This window comes from Elgaria multicarinata, chromosome 4, assembly GCF_023053635.1.
Source record: "Elgaria multicarinata webbii isolate HBS135686 ecotype San Diego chromosome 4, rElgMul1.1.pri, whole genome shotgun sequence".
Taxonomy (NCBI): domain Eukaryota; kingdom Metazoa; phylum Chordata; class Lepidosauria; order Squamata; family Anguidae; genus Elgaria; species Elgaria multicarinata.
Genome location: NC_086174.1, coordinates 123,295,040 through 123,310,364, shown reverse-complemented (window position 1 = coordinate 123,310,364; position 15,325 = coordinate 123,295,040). Strand labels below are relative to the sequence as shown.

Here is a 15,325-nt window from a genome sequence, read left to right as displayed (position 1 = left end):
TCAGGCCCATGACATCTCAAGGCTCCCCCCACCCACCCCACAATATCACAACACCTTGGCCTATGTATCTCAGGCTTTGGGACAATGGAGATGATCTGGCAACCCTAGTCATCACAAGCCACAAGATAAAACATAAATGCATTTGCTATTGCCAGGGTATACTAGGCCTCTCCCAGGAATGAAGGAATATTTGGTAGTTCTTTGTCAAAACAAATATAACAAACGAATAAAGCAATAAACTTACCGATCACCATCTCTCAGTGCTTTCATTTGCTTTCCAATTATACATGCAAACAATGGACCTGTTGTGGCATTGGGAAGAATGCTTTCTACTATTCCCCCCAGCCAGACATCAATGTTGCTGGGGTTGCTGTAAAGGTCCATGATTTTTTTCACAACCTTTCTGTTCTCCATTGCTGTTGTAAGCTCACCTTCTGTCCTTAGTCTCGGCAAGTTACAGAATTCTCGCCAGTCATTGTAACCTAGAAAAATTGCATTCCTAGTAAGATTCAAACTGGTCCCTTCTGTGCAAGCACTGAATTTCTAAAATGCTAGGCCCAGGCCTGCCTGAAGTGATGAACTTCGACCCAGAAACCTAATCTGAAATGTGTGGGGTATACTGACTGTGGTTACTTAGTGGTTATTTATTAATTATATTTTAAATTTGTCCAATAACAAAAGTCCTCGGGGCATAATTACTTAAAACAAAATAAAATGAATACTAAAAAAAGCACAGTGAAAATTAATATAAAATATATAAAAACAAGCATAATAACTATTTAAAAATAATAATCTGAAATTTAGGTTTAAGGTTCACTGTGTCTTCATTATTACACCTTTGTCTTAAAATTTATTATGTAAATAGATTTGTCACATTTATAACCCACCTATTCTCCTAAGTGTTCAGAACACTTATGCAACCTAATCTTCAAAATGACTCTACAAGAGTGCAATCCTAAGGTCACTGGGACCATAGGATGGTATGGGTGTGCCCCCCCCCCAGCCACAAGGTCTTAGGCACAGCTATCAGCAGGGGAAATTCTAGTGGGGAAACCCCACCCCTACTAGCTCCGTGGAAAGTCCCATGGCATCCATGATTGTGGGCACTCCCACACTAGAGGCATTCAAGAGGCAGCTGGGCAACCATCTGTCAGGGATGCTTTAAGGTGGATTCCTGCATTGATCAGGGGATTGGACTCGATGGCCTTATAGGACAGTTCCAATTCTATGATTCTATGATCTCCTTTTCCAAGGTTGCAGTTGTGACCTCAGAAAAAGGTCAGGGAGGGAGGAAAAGGGACCACAATATTGGGCAGGGAAGGGAGAGGAGACAGAGATCTGCAAGCCTCTCTGTCACAGCCCTGGCCCATCACTAGGGAGGGGCGGGATCCGCACGTCGCTCCCAGAGCGCTTCTATGTGATCCCAGTGCACCCCGAAAACGATAGTCTGACTTCCCTGTAAAAGAAATGAGGAAGAGCCGTCCATGCCACCGCCGCCGCCAACGACGACGAGGAGAGCTCTCCCCCGGCGAGGAGAGCTCGGCAAAAGAAGGAGGGGTGAAGAGCGGAAGAAGCTCTCCACCCCTCCTTCTTTTGCCGAGCTCTCCTCGCCGGGGGAGAGCTCTCCTCGTCGTCGTTGGCGGCGGCGGTGGCATGGACGGCTCTTCCTCATTTCTTTTACAGGGAAGTCAGACTATCGTTTTCGGGGTGCACTGGGATCGCATAGAAGCGCTCTGGGAGCGATGTGCGGATCCCCCCTAGACTAGTCAGCTAGACGGGATCTAACAGACAAAAATTAAAATGAAATAAACAAGTGTTGTTTACTATTGCAATATGTTGACTAACACAATGTCTAACTAATACAATATCCCATTCTAATAAATTCATTGGGTTGAATCCAGTGGTGGCTTTGACCTAGGGTTCTGCTCATGCAAATGAGGGCATCTGAATTTCACCAGTTCTCCCCTACTGCAGCTCTCTACATCAGTCTGTTCTGGAGGGTCCAATAATGAACAGAAACAGTGTGTGTGTGTGTGTGTGTGTGTGTGTGTGTGTGTGTGTGTGTAGGTATCATGCCTTGCATGCACGGAGGTGCTTTCTGCTAAGCCAAACCGACATTGGATTGAATCTATTTTGCTTAACCTCCAAAGAAAGCTTATGACTAATCACGCCTGACACCATAGAAGAAATATATATGACGTTCCAACCTAATATAATGCCTTAATCTATATAGCATATAGATTTTTTAAAAAATGCAATAGACCTGGGAGCCCATGGTCACGTCCTCGTTGTAAATCTAATGATGCTAAATCCAATGAACCGTTATTAGACAATACAAAGAGTTTCTTCGTTAATTCCTCATTCAGCAGCTGATCTTGCACCTGTAGTTTTGCAGGAGTTGCCAGAGTTCCTCTCAGCAATGGATCCAAACCACCTAAGAGCACAGGGATAAGGTTAACTGCAGCAGGTGTGAAGCCAAGCATTCTTCATGGTTAGAGTCCAAACTTATGCCTTAACATATTTGAACAATGTGACAACTTTGCATAGATTTTTCTTCCAGATTTAAAAAATCCAGCAGTAACGACTTAAAGACATTAACACCTTTTACTGAATAATGTTAGGAAAATAGCAAATTTAAGCATATTTTTTTCTTTATTAAATGTATGAAGAAGGAAACTCACACTCCCTAAGGAGACGATGTTCATCTATAGCATGTTTGTAATACCACATTTTTCTATATTTTGTATACTTTTTATATGAACTTGTCAATAACAACAACAACAACAACAACATTCAGTGAATGAAAGTGTGAGTTGTTTCTTTAGATCACATAAACTTGTTCGTCTGTACATTTGTCTGTCTTCTCCTTCCACCTCCCAAAATTGAAGCTTATTCTTCAAGCATAATTTATTCAGACAAAGTAAACCAACAGTGTGTGTACTTAATTTAATTTTGTTTCTTGTATTTCTTTATTAAATGGTAGTGAAGAAGAACAAAATGACTCAACTCTTGTTCTTTGTATACTGTTCAGCTGTCAGAACGATAGAATTAACAGAAACCTGCCTAGTTTTTACAAGAATTCAATTAGAAAGAACGTAGCAGTAATGTAAGACGATGTAATTGCATTAAAGAAAGTACCTTCTTTAACGAGCCTCCAAGGAGTAAAAAAAACTTCATGCAACTGAAGATTAGGAAGATTTGGGTCGTCTTGATACCGTGTGTTAAGTCTCTTTATTATTGGATGAATTGCAGCATGAGCAAAGCGGAAAGCTGCTGTAGAAAATACATTGGCTACTGTAGGATTGATTGTGGGATCATAGCCTTTATAAGGACCAATGTGTTGGTTAAAAGCATCTGGGCCAATGATTTTTGGGATGTAATCTCTTATGGTAATAATCTGGGAAGAAAATAAGGACAAGCAAAATATTGCACAGTAGTACTTACAATAATGTAGTAAACCTTCAGTTCCTTTGAAGCATCCACTGAATGAGACCAAACCTTGACAGATGTTTGGGTTTGTTTATTGATTCATTATGTATTTAAATGTGACTAAGCCACCTTTCTGGACCAAGGGCTGGACACCTTGGATACTGGGAGATCCATTAACAAGTGGATGTCCCAGTATTGGCAAGAAGAGCTGGAAGATTCTGCTCTCACAACGTGAATATGTAATCCACATCATTCGGTACTGTTTCTTGTTGAAGACCATACATTTGCTTGAAGGTGGTTTTGGTGCAAAGAGCCTGTACAGGTGAGCAGAGATGCAATTTTACTTTCCGAAAGCAACCACACTGTATACTGAGCGGCATACTTACTTCCAAATACTTACTTCTGGAAACAAAGCCCTATGAAGAGAGACTGAAACAACTGGGCATGTTTAGCCTGGAGAAGAGAAGATCGAGGGGAGACATGATAGCACTTTTCAAATACTTAAAAGGTTGTCACACAGAGGAGGGCCAGGATCTCTTCTCGATCATCCCAGAGTGCAGGACATGGAATAACAGGCTCAAGTTACAGGAAGTCAGATTCCAGCTGGACGTCAGGAAAAACTTCTTGACTGTTAGAGCAGTATGAGAATGGAACCAGTTACCTAGGGAGGTCGTGGGCTCTCCCACACTAGAGGCATTCAAGAGGCAGCTGGACAGCCATCTGTCAGGTATGCTTTAAGGTGGATTCCTGCATTGAGTGGGGGGTTGGACTCGATGGCCTTATAGGCCCCTTCCAACTCTACTATTTTATGATTCTATGAATATGTCCCATTGAAATCATTACCATCATTTATTATACGGTCACAGACCCAATGAGAGACAGTGGCAGATATCATTAAGACAGTAAAAACACAATAATTAAATCATTATGCTGAAGGCAGAGAAATTATTAAAACATACGCATGTTTAAAATATCTTAACATAGTTAAAACACCTGAGGCAAAGAGGAAAGACCCATTTGAAATCAAGTTTAAAGGTTTAGGATTGCACTAGAGGCCTTGAATATCTAATAGATATCATGAAAAATGTTAACATGCATCTGAGTATTGTATCTATTTCTGGACAAGAAATAGAATGATGGTTAATATTGGTATTACTTCCTTGCTATGTGGAATTGCGATAGTGGCTTCAGCATATCAGGGTTAGTTGGGCTATTACATTTTAGGGAGGAGGGGAAACAAAGTTATACTTATAATAACCTTGGGCAGGGTGTTTAGTAGCCTCAAGGTGTTAAGAGGGGTTCATAGACTTTTTAGTCTTAAATGTGGTTGGTGATGAATTTATGTTTTTTTATGAGCCACACTGTTGGGTCAAGAGAAGATACACCCTGGGCTTTCTGTGCTCTTTTATAGCATGCTAGTTGATAGTGGACAAAAAATGTTCTATTATTGACCTAACGGTCCATCAGACTAACCTTGCACAATGAGCTTCAAATAAAGATATCTGAATTCACATCTGTTTGCAGGCTAAAGGCTTAAAGGAACAGGTTGTGCTATTTGAAACCGATAAGGGAAAGAGCATATTTTCAGTTTTCAAAGTAGCTGAATTAATCTGGAGACCTGATCTAGAAAGAAAGCTCACACATCTCTCAGGCCTTAGCTAGACCTACCTTATAGTCCGCGACGGAGGAGGGAAGATCTCGCATTGTGATTAACGCGAGATCCCTCCTCCGTTTACATGTGAGGCGCGACGACCTCAGGAAGAGAGGCATCGTGCCCGCCATTTTTTTATTTTCAAAGAGGAAGGAGCGCACGAATGGTCAAGGTAAGTATTTTTTTAAAAAATTAATTACTTTTCCTGCTCCCCCCACCCTAACCCCAATGGGCTCAGCTCCCGGCTCCGCGTGAGTAATTGCACGGAGCCGGGTCAAACCGCGGCAGCGGGCCACATTTTCCGTGGTCTCAGGCTCAGCCCAGGACCACGGAAAAAGCAGGCCCAAAGGAGAGGGCTTTATCCCGAGGCAAGGGAGGGATCATCACTCCCTGCTCCCAGGATCCCCTGTGCGTCATGTGGATGCACAGGGACGATCCTGGGGTTCGCCCCAGGATAAAGCCCGGTCTAGCTAAGGCCTCAGCCTTCATCACAGCTGTGTGTAGGCTGGGGCCACAATCAACAGCATACAATATATAATTCCTAGGTCTACAGGCTGGTATTTCCCCCACTGAGTGAAATCAAATTGGTTGGGCTTCAGCCCCAGCTTTTTTACTCTTTCCTGATATTTTAGGAAGTGCACAAAGCATCACAGGCAAAGAAATGATTTATCTCTCTGTATGAATAAGCGATCCCAACATTCCAACACTGGGGGGGGGGGCTCTCCATATCCTCAGTGGGATAGTAAAGCAAAGCAAACAGAGGAAATTGGGCAGCTGTGTACCTGTTGACATGAGGATTACACCATTATCAGCTTCAGACCACTAGCAATTGTTTACTTGCGAATTGGTGCCTGCCTGATACCAGTCTCCCTGTGAGAGGCTGCCCACTATAGAGGCCTACTCTAAGAAACAGGAGAACTGCCCCTTATTCAATACTTGATAGACCTTTAAATATTTAATAAATGGCATATGGGACACTGTGTCCGTTCAACACCTGACCTGATTCCTCACGGTTTGTAAAACTCACTACACTGGCTAAAGAAGCCATGACAGGTGGTCGGGTGGATAAAGTCCAAGCTAACACTGCAGAGCTTAGTTTTTATGGATGACAGAGAACACTGGAGGGTACTGAAATCTTCCAATATGTGCCTATTTGCAAATAGAAGCATAGCATATTGGAAACAAGCAGACACATTTGCCATTCTTTAAGTATACCCCTTAACACAGAATGTTAGTATGAAAATGTTGTCTTTCATTGCTATAGGGCCAGGGTCCAATTCGGAAGAGTTTTCCACTAGTACACCTATTTGAGCTAATTTCTCCCAAGAATCATCTTTGGGAAAGACATAATCCTTGAACATGGAGAAGTAGTGCACAGATGTGTAGAAACACCTTTTACTGAGCAAGTGTGATAACACACATAAGTGGGCATTATTTCTACATCAAATTCTCCCAAATGGGCCTTGTGCTCTTAGGTGACATTTCACTGTCAGCTAACTAACTGCTCTTTGGCTGCCATCACACCAGGCCTTTTATCCTGTAGTTTACTGGGGGGTTTCCATCTGAATTCTTTGCAGGATTAAGATCAGCTCCTTTGCACAGGTGGACACATGCATTGGTTCTGGGACTTAATACCGTACCCTGTGCCTGCTTACCCTACCCTGTGCCTGTTTGCATTCTCTTCCCCTCCTTATTGTTTTACTATGATTTTATTAGATTGTAAGCCTATGCGGCAGGGTCTTGCTATTTACTGTTTTACTCTGTACAGCACCATGTACATTGATGGTGCTATATAAATAAATAAATAATAATAATAATAATTTGTCTGCAAGTTCATGTTTCATTATCTAACCACTAAATTGCGCTGCCCTATGGCACAATTCCATTTTTACACACTGCCAATACCTTGGATTAACACTCCTTGCTGCATTATATCCAACCTTTTAAAAAGCAGGATTAAGGACAAAATGTGTGGGAGACACCCTGGAGGTTGATGATGTTATGTAGAGGACCCTCAAACTTCCGTGAGTGACCAATCATGTTTGTGTAATAAAAGTCTTGTGTAGAAATGCTCTTTTTGTCTCCTTCTGTCTTCCAATTCAAAACTGCAGTTCTTTTATAAAATCTCTGACACGGTTTTCTTCAGGAAAAACCATGGTGATAGGCCCATTTACCATCAGCAAGACAGCCCTAACTCATAATACCATTATAAAAACTCCATTTAGGCATCTTGTTCTCAATTTCATTATTAGTCACCTGCTTTTTGGCAGGAAGCCTCTTTCCTGTATGTAAAACTGGCCAGATTTTTAGATAACTTGTTCACAAAATCCATTTGATAAACTCATTTATACCAACCAGCAGACAATTCATAGTCACCTAAAACCATACAGTTTGTTATAGAAATGCTGATAAGTGTTCCCTGGCAAATGCTTTTATAATGTAATAGGCTTATTGAAGCATATAGAAAAAGCTTATAAGTAATACTGATCAAAAGAGAGGAAATGATATATTGCAATGGGTAAAATGGAAACTGCATTGCAGATTTAAGATTACATCGGACTTAATAAAGCATAATGGGATGAATATGAAGTATAGAGAACTAATAAAATACATGATAGGTTTGATATAATATGCAATAAACTGAACCAAGAAATACACTATGCATTTTGATATAGTGTGTATTGAAAATTTTGACAGGGATAAAATAGTTTCATCAGATAATGTGTTTCATTCTTTCTTTTTTGAGGAAGGGGGGTTTACATACACCAAAAAGGCAAGTTCTGACAAACTACAGAAGATGGGGTCCTCTCTAAGCTGGCGATATTCATTCCAGAGAGGCTGAGCTTGGCTTACTTGCCTCATTACTTTCAGCTTTCGGTTATGCTCTTTGTAAATTAACCGTGCTCAGACAGCAACGTCTGAAATATGATAGATGATTAAGAGGCTGCACATTTGATTGTAAGATTCAGTTTTCCTACGCAACGCCTGCCAGATCATTAGATTCGCTGGAAGCAGGAATGTGGGTGCCATTTGGGCTCATTTGCTGGGAGCAACCAAGCACCTTGGTGCTGGGCATTGTTAGTACTCCCTTCTGCCTCTAAGATAGAGCTATTCCAGATGCATCCAGCTTCCCAACTCCATTCCCAGAGCCAGGATTTTGACACCAAGGGCATGTTCCCAATTGTATATATCCAAGCTTTCCCCCATGCCTTCACTGATTTAATTTGTTTGTTTCTTTTTGCCTGAATGCTAAACAGAACATCAGCCTTAGAAAGCCATCTTGGGGTACTTGGAAAAAGGTCATTCTCACTGAGCAGCAATAGGGTTATAATCTCTGGCCTTTCTCCTACCGCCTTTTATGTATATCTGATTATTCCAGCTTGACAAGAAAACATGACATAATTCAGCATTATTTTAATAGCTGTCAATACATTAATAACTATCAATACAATACAAGATTATAAGCTAATTTTATGTTCTAAGTTACCACCAGGGCAGGCTATCCTGTTACTGCAGCTATGGCCACTGTAGTTTGTGGCCATAGAGGTACTAATAAGCAGAGCCCCCACAATATCTTAAAATCGCGAGGTCTCCTTCCAGTCATATGCATCGGCGGTAGCATAAGCTGCCAGACGCAAAAACAGAGGCAGTGGTGGAAGGCGGGCAGCAGCGGATGGTGGCAGAGGCAGCAGGTAAGGGACCGCCAACGGGCGCTCTGAAGTGCCAAGGTGCCCCGAAGCTTCGGAGCCAATTGGCTTTGGGGCGCCTCGGGCTTCACCCAAACTGCCTCAGGGCCTCGGCCCGAGGCGCTGCACAGCCCTAATGAGAAGCAGTGCTGCTGACGGTAACTATGCTTAACCCCCTGGCATGCTACTGGCATTCACTGTGGGGGGGAAAGAAGGCACCATGGTTATTTCCCCAACTGCAATTGTGCAAACTGGGTCAGTGTTGTGAGGTATCCCTGTTGTGATGCACACTATTTTGGGATGACTTGGTCTTGAATGGGAAATTAAGACCCATTAGCTTTACAAAAGACCTGCTTCCAATGGACAGGGAAACTGTTAGACATGGCTTCTTGCCTTTGAGATAAAGACTGGGTTCAGATGACACATAATGGTTATTTAACCCATGATGGCTGAGTGTGTCATCTGTCATCTCTTTTGTCATCCATCTATGGTGGGAACCCATGATCTTCAGGTGGGTTAATATGTTGCCTGTTGTACCAGCATGGATTATGGAGATTGCCTGCAAGGATTGCCTTTTCCATGAAAATGCGAAGCCCTGCATTTAGCCAGTAGAACATGTGGTGGCTCCCTGAAAGACAAACCTGTATATTAGGGGTGTGATCCGCTCCGATTAGGAGCGTAGAAGCAGTAGCGGATTGGCCTGCTCCGCCTTACCCAGAGGCGGAGTAGGAGCGGACCGCGGACCCCTAGAAGCAAGGCGAAGAGAAGCGACCATTTTTCGGAGCTCCTAGTTCAGGCGGAGCGCTCCGGTCGCCATCTTGAAAACATTTAGCCATAGGATTGCATTGCGGCAAATAATCGCGGATAACTACGTTCTTTTTGAAGCTATCGTTCTGGAAATTCTTGTGCTTAGAGAGTCGTGGATGGGGGTCATTTTGAGACCACTCTCACCTCTCTGCGTCGTGCGGGTCGCGTGCTATATTTTTTTGAAAATCGGGTCAACCGCGCGGCTCAAACGGCGTTTTCGGCTTTTCGCCCATAGGATTGCATTGCGGGAAAGACTCGGGCATAACTGGGTTGGTTTTTAAGCTATCGTTCTGAAAATTCTTGTGCACAGAGAGTCGTGGATGGGGGTCATTTTGAGACTACTCTCAACTTTCTGCGTCGTGCGGGTCGCGCGCTAGAAGTTTTTAAAAAATCGGCGGGAAAAATACCTTTTTCAAAGGGCTGAGGGGCAGAGTCAGCTCCTGGTCATGATCACATGATCCCAAAGTTAGAGGAGGGCATAGGGTAACTTGGGATTCTGGGAAACTTCTCTTTCTTCATCTCAACGGGCTTTTCCCAGTGTTTTTTAAAACAGTAGCCCCACCAAATGCACAAACACAACCTCAAATCATATACTAAGCCAAGAATAAGAGATAGAAACACAGCACTGCTACCCACCCTAACTTTGGGGAACAACTGAAAAGATGTGGTGCAAGGGGATGAGTTCCCCTAGGGCATCTCATCGTGGACGTGCCCCCACTCTCTCCTGCACTGGAAGGCCATTAGAGCCTTCCAAAGAGAGTAAAACGGTGGAGCAATGCCTATTATGAGTCGAAGTGAGCGTTTACTTCTTAGTGGTGGAGCGATGCCTGTTATGAGTTGAAGTGAGCGTTTACTTCTTAATCTCAGAGCTGTTGGTGGCTGTCTTGAGTTGAACTGGCAGCTGCTTCCCCCTCCCCCGGGCACGTCCCCCTATTGCTGGTAAAAGACAGATATAGCCTTTTTTTTAAAGTTCTTCTTTCTGTTTATTGAGCAACACTGCTGCTTTTAATTCCACCCCTCCTTTGTTTATTTATTTATTTATTCCATTTTATATGCATTACTGGCTTATCCTTGGCTCACTTCCTTATGCCCCCAGAAATGCCAGCTGCATGCCTGCCTGCCTTCCCTCCCTCCTCCCCTGCCCACCTCGCAGGGATGTTGTGTGTGTGTGGCTTTGACTCAGGGGAGAAGTCCTTCCTGCGCTCACTTGGAGTTTTGGAAGTTCCAAATTTTGCAGGTTTAAGCCCCGCCAAAAAACAGGGGATGATGGGACTGCCTTGGATAAGCTGTCATGGTGGTGAGTTTGAGGTTTTTTTTAACGTGCAAAATTGACGGAGCTATGGAAAGGGGTGTTGAATTTTCATAAATTCCCCAAAAATCAGGGGATGATGGGACTGCCTTGAGTCTCGGCGTGCGTATGTATCCCTGGATAAGCTTTCATGGTGGCGTGTTTGAGGTTTCTAACGTGCAAATTGACGGAGCTATGGAAAGGGGTGTGAATGGGGTGCCCGATTTTCAAAAATTCCCCAAAAATCAGGGGATGATGGGATTGTTTTGAAACTTGGCGTGCGTGTGTATACCCCCATGAGGTGTCATGGTGCCAAACGTGAGGTTTCTAACTTGAACAGAAAAAAAGTTGTATAATTTTTTAGCTTTCAATGCAAGCCTATGGGGGGGGGGGGGGAAACGGAGCTCCAGATCCGGATCCGAAGCTCCGAGCGGAGCGGAGCGGAAGTGGGCGGGGCGGGGGCTGGGCGGAGTGGCCCGATCCGGAAAATGGCGGATCTGCAAGTGAAGCGGAGCGGGGGGTCCGTGCACACCCCTACTGTATATTAAATTTCATCTCATTCCTGCAAACTTTCAAGGAGTTAGAGACCCCTCCTTTCTTTTACTGGCAGAGAAAGGGTATTTGGCAAAGGCTTGAAACTCCGCAAAGGAAGCTGGGATACGGGGGACAGGGGGGTGCGGGAGAGAGAGAGAGAGGGAGAGAGAGAGGGAGAGAGAAATTTAAGATGTATAGCTTACTTGTCCGATTATTTGTCAGGGCACAGAAGGCACAAATAAGCTACTATGTGTAGCTTAAAAGGCAGCATGGGTTAGCATGATGTGAGAACCCAACCAACGTATTTCTCCTTGGTGGTGGGAAAAGAAACTGATGGGGGTGGGATTGAGCTGGTAGTCTTATGCTGTTTGGGGAGATGCTGTGCCTTTCTCTTTCCCTTTCTCATGCAATCTCAGGTCTCTCCAGTCAAAGTCCAATGCTATAGAACTCACTATTCTATGACTGTCAGCTCCTTCTAATAAATTGGGTATTATGTTTTGTCTTACTGCTTGTGTGTGTGTGTGTGTGTGTGTGTGTGTGAGTGAGTGAGAGAGAGAGAGAGAGGCCTAATCTACACCAAGCAGAATATTCTACTATTAAAGCAGTAGATAAAAGGCAGGAGCCACACTACTGCTTTATAGCAATATTGAAGTGCACTGACAACTGTTGGGGCCCATTGACACATACTATACACCATGCTGCTTTCATAGTGCTATATTTATTTATTTATTTATTTATTTATTTATTTATTTATTTATTTATTACATTTTTATACTGCCCAATAGCCGAAGCTCTCTGGGCAGTTCACAAAAATTAAAACCATGAAAAGATGGCCAGTCCCTGTTAATAAACGGGTGCCGCTGTTTTGTACCAGCTGAAGTTTCTGGACCATTTTCAAAGGCAGCCCCACATATAACACGTTGCAGTAATCCAAACTAGAGGTTGTCAGAGCGTGGATAACTGTAGCTAGGCTATCTCTGTCCAGAAAAGGGCGTAGTTGGTATATCAGCCTAAGCTGATAAAAGGTGCTGTTTGCCACTGACTTCACCTGTGCCTCAAGTGACAGTTCTGGATCCAAGAGCACCCCCAAACTACCGACCCGATCCTTTAGGGAGAGTGCAACCCCGTCCAGGACAGGGTGAACATCACCTCGCCGGACAGATGAACCACCCGCTAACAGTACCTTCGTCTTGTCTGGATTGAGTTTCAGTTTATTAGCCCTCATCCAGTCCATTACCGTGCCCAGGCACTGGTTCAGAACAGCCACTGCCTCACCTGGGTTTGATGAAAAGGAAAGGTAGAGCTGGGTATCATCCGCATATTGATGACACCTCAGTCCACATCTCCAGATAACCTCTCCCAGCGGCTTCATGTATATGTTAAACAGCATAGGGGATAAGATAGAGCCCTGTGGAACCCCATGGCCTAGGTGCCACGGCACAGAGCAATAATCCCCCGGCACCACCTTCTGGAATCCTGCTTAGTGTGGCTCCTGCCTTTTATATACCGCTTTCATACCTCTTTCATGGTGCAATATCCTGCTTGGTGTAGATTAGGCCAGAGAGAGAGGGGGCAAAATAAATATAGATCAACACAGCTTGCTGCATTTGGGGGCTCTCATTGGAGCTATCAGGACTGATAAAATAAATAAATAATAACAACAAGACATCATTTGAATTTATCTATTTTTAGGCTATACAATGAATAAGTACGCATAGGCAAACTCCGAAAGCAATGCTGCTTAATCTTTTTCAACCTAATGACCCTGGATTCCTGCATAAAGACCTGCTTAAGCAATTGTATAAATCCACAAAGTCATGTATATAATGTAATTGGAAGTCTCCAAAGCAACCAGCTAAAGAGCCTTGGATTGAAAACTAGGCAGGATTTTCACTACTGCTTCAAAAAGCTTTATAGCAGTAATGTCAACTGTTGGGGCCCAGGACACACTCTTTATACAGTTTTCAAACCATTTCCAAAATGTCATATCTTCCCTGGTGTAGATCTGGCTATGAGTACATATAAACTTACTTAGCAAGTGCAGCAAGTTAGGAAACCTAACTTGAAGAATTATATTATGGCATCATGGTTTCCATTTATTTCCTATTTTGAAAGTCTTCAAACTTTTAATAAAATTCCAGCCAAGTATACTTGCCTATATTTTTTCTGATTAATACAGACAGACAAACAACATAACATACACTTGCACATGCTTTTTTATATGTTGCATAACTTGATTTTTTAACTTTCACTAAAAGTAAAATTGAGCTCCTACTTAGGCAGTTTTACTGTAGATATTCCAAAAGTGTATCAGCTATAGACTAAGATTTAGAATTAGTGAATGCCTTTGTTCCTTTAGTGATTTTGATTTATTATTATGAACATTCTTCTTTTTCTTGACTTTATTTTGTTAACTTTTTCAAAATATAATAACATTTCATGATAAAAAAAAAATGTACCTGGGCCCCCTTTTTAATTGATGGGCCAGTTGAATGGGGGACAAGCCAAATGGTACTTTCCTTGGTGGGGAAGTGTCAACTGGATGCCGAAGATCCATGCAAGTAGCACGACCCTCTTGGTCTCAAAATTCACGTACGCATTACAACCATGAGGGATATAGGGCCAGAGCAATGAGATTCCCATTCAGTTCAGTGTCTGTATAAATCCCTTGCTAACAATATCTGCTTGTCTGCTAGCAGCTCATCTGCTGGTAAACTGTAATTTCGCCAAGAAATGTGGATAAAAAAAATCGCCAATGGAAATCTTCGGAACCATTTTGACTGAGAGATTTTTCTTTCTTTTCTACTTTAAACTGCCCTACTTCCCTCAATCTTTTACCAATCTTCTTGATATTTTCAGGATATGTTAAACTAACATTTCGTTCTGGCACATGTAAATTTTGGGAAGTTTTGTAAAACATTTTTTATTTTATGAATGTTAGAATGACCCCACAAACTACCCCTTTATAACTGTTGAATTATTATTTTTTGCTGTCCAAGCTTAACTTAAATTATCCCTCACTATTGGGTTGATGGGATTTGCAGTCCAACAATATATGGAAGGCTACATGATCGCCACACCTATGGCACCCACAGATCCTGGGTGCCATTGGTAATGCAAAGCATTGCAAAAGGGTAGCCATTTTTTTTAGCAAAGCATTGCCAAAAGGAAGCCTACCTCCAACCCCACTACATTTTTGGGATCCCAGACCATCAGTGGTTTAAAAGATATGTCCATCCAGTAGAGGTGTTCACTCCGCTCTGCCCATTCAGAGGTTCGTCGGGGGTCCAATCTCGAGGAGCAGATTATGGATGGTATTAAAACCAATGGAGAACTTCATGGCAGAGCAGATGATTGTCAGAACTCCGAACTACCCCAAAAATGTCCCACCAGTTTTTAGGGTCTCTCTGAGGCTCGTATTAGTTGCTGAGAGTCAACAGAACAATTCTCCATATAAGGAAAACGCTCAGGTTTTTGAGATTGGCATCCGTGGCTAACCAATAGCCACAATCTCCTCCCTGTCCCCCCCTCTAATCCAGTGCTTAGGGGGAGAGATTGCAAATGATATTACCCAAGTATTGCATATATATTCTATATTCTAAGTAGCTGAGTGTTGCATATATAGATGGAATATCTGTCCCTGAACTGACTGGTTCCACTCCAAATCATTTCTAATGTGCCACAGGATGATCTCATTAAACTGTGATACTCAGACAGATGATGAGTAGCCCAGAGTCATACGCAGAACATGCCTTTTGGAAATTATTTTGTCTAAGCGTCTGATTCCAAGCCACTAACATTTGAGTGCCCAGAAGCTTGGTGTGCATGTTCCCCCCTGCCCAACTCCTTGCAGACTTGTTCTCTGCTAACTAGTGCCAAAAAACCATTCTGAGCCTTTCCAGGCAATTATTATAAAGCAAACAGCTCAGT

General features: G+C 42.9%; 1 protein-coding gene across 1 annotated transcript in view; it reads right to left on the bottom strand.

The window, feature by feature from the left end:
• TPO (thyroid peroxidase) overlaps positions 1-15,325 on the bottom strand; it is a 102,960-nt gene that overhangs the window by 51,719 nt on the left and 35,916 nt on the right. Inside the window, exons 10-12 of the mRNA XM_063125479.1 lie at positions 3,139-3,397; positions 2,264-2,434; positions 245-482 (exon numbers count right to left, since the gene is read on the bottom strand). Of these exons, the coding sequence (XP_062981549.1) occupies positions 245-482; positions 2,264-2,434; positions 3,139-3,397 (668 nt within the window). The remainder of the gene's footprint in view (positions 1-244; positions 483-2,263; positions 2,435-3,138; positions 3,398-15,325) is intronic.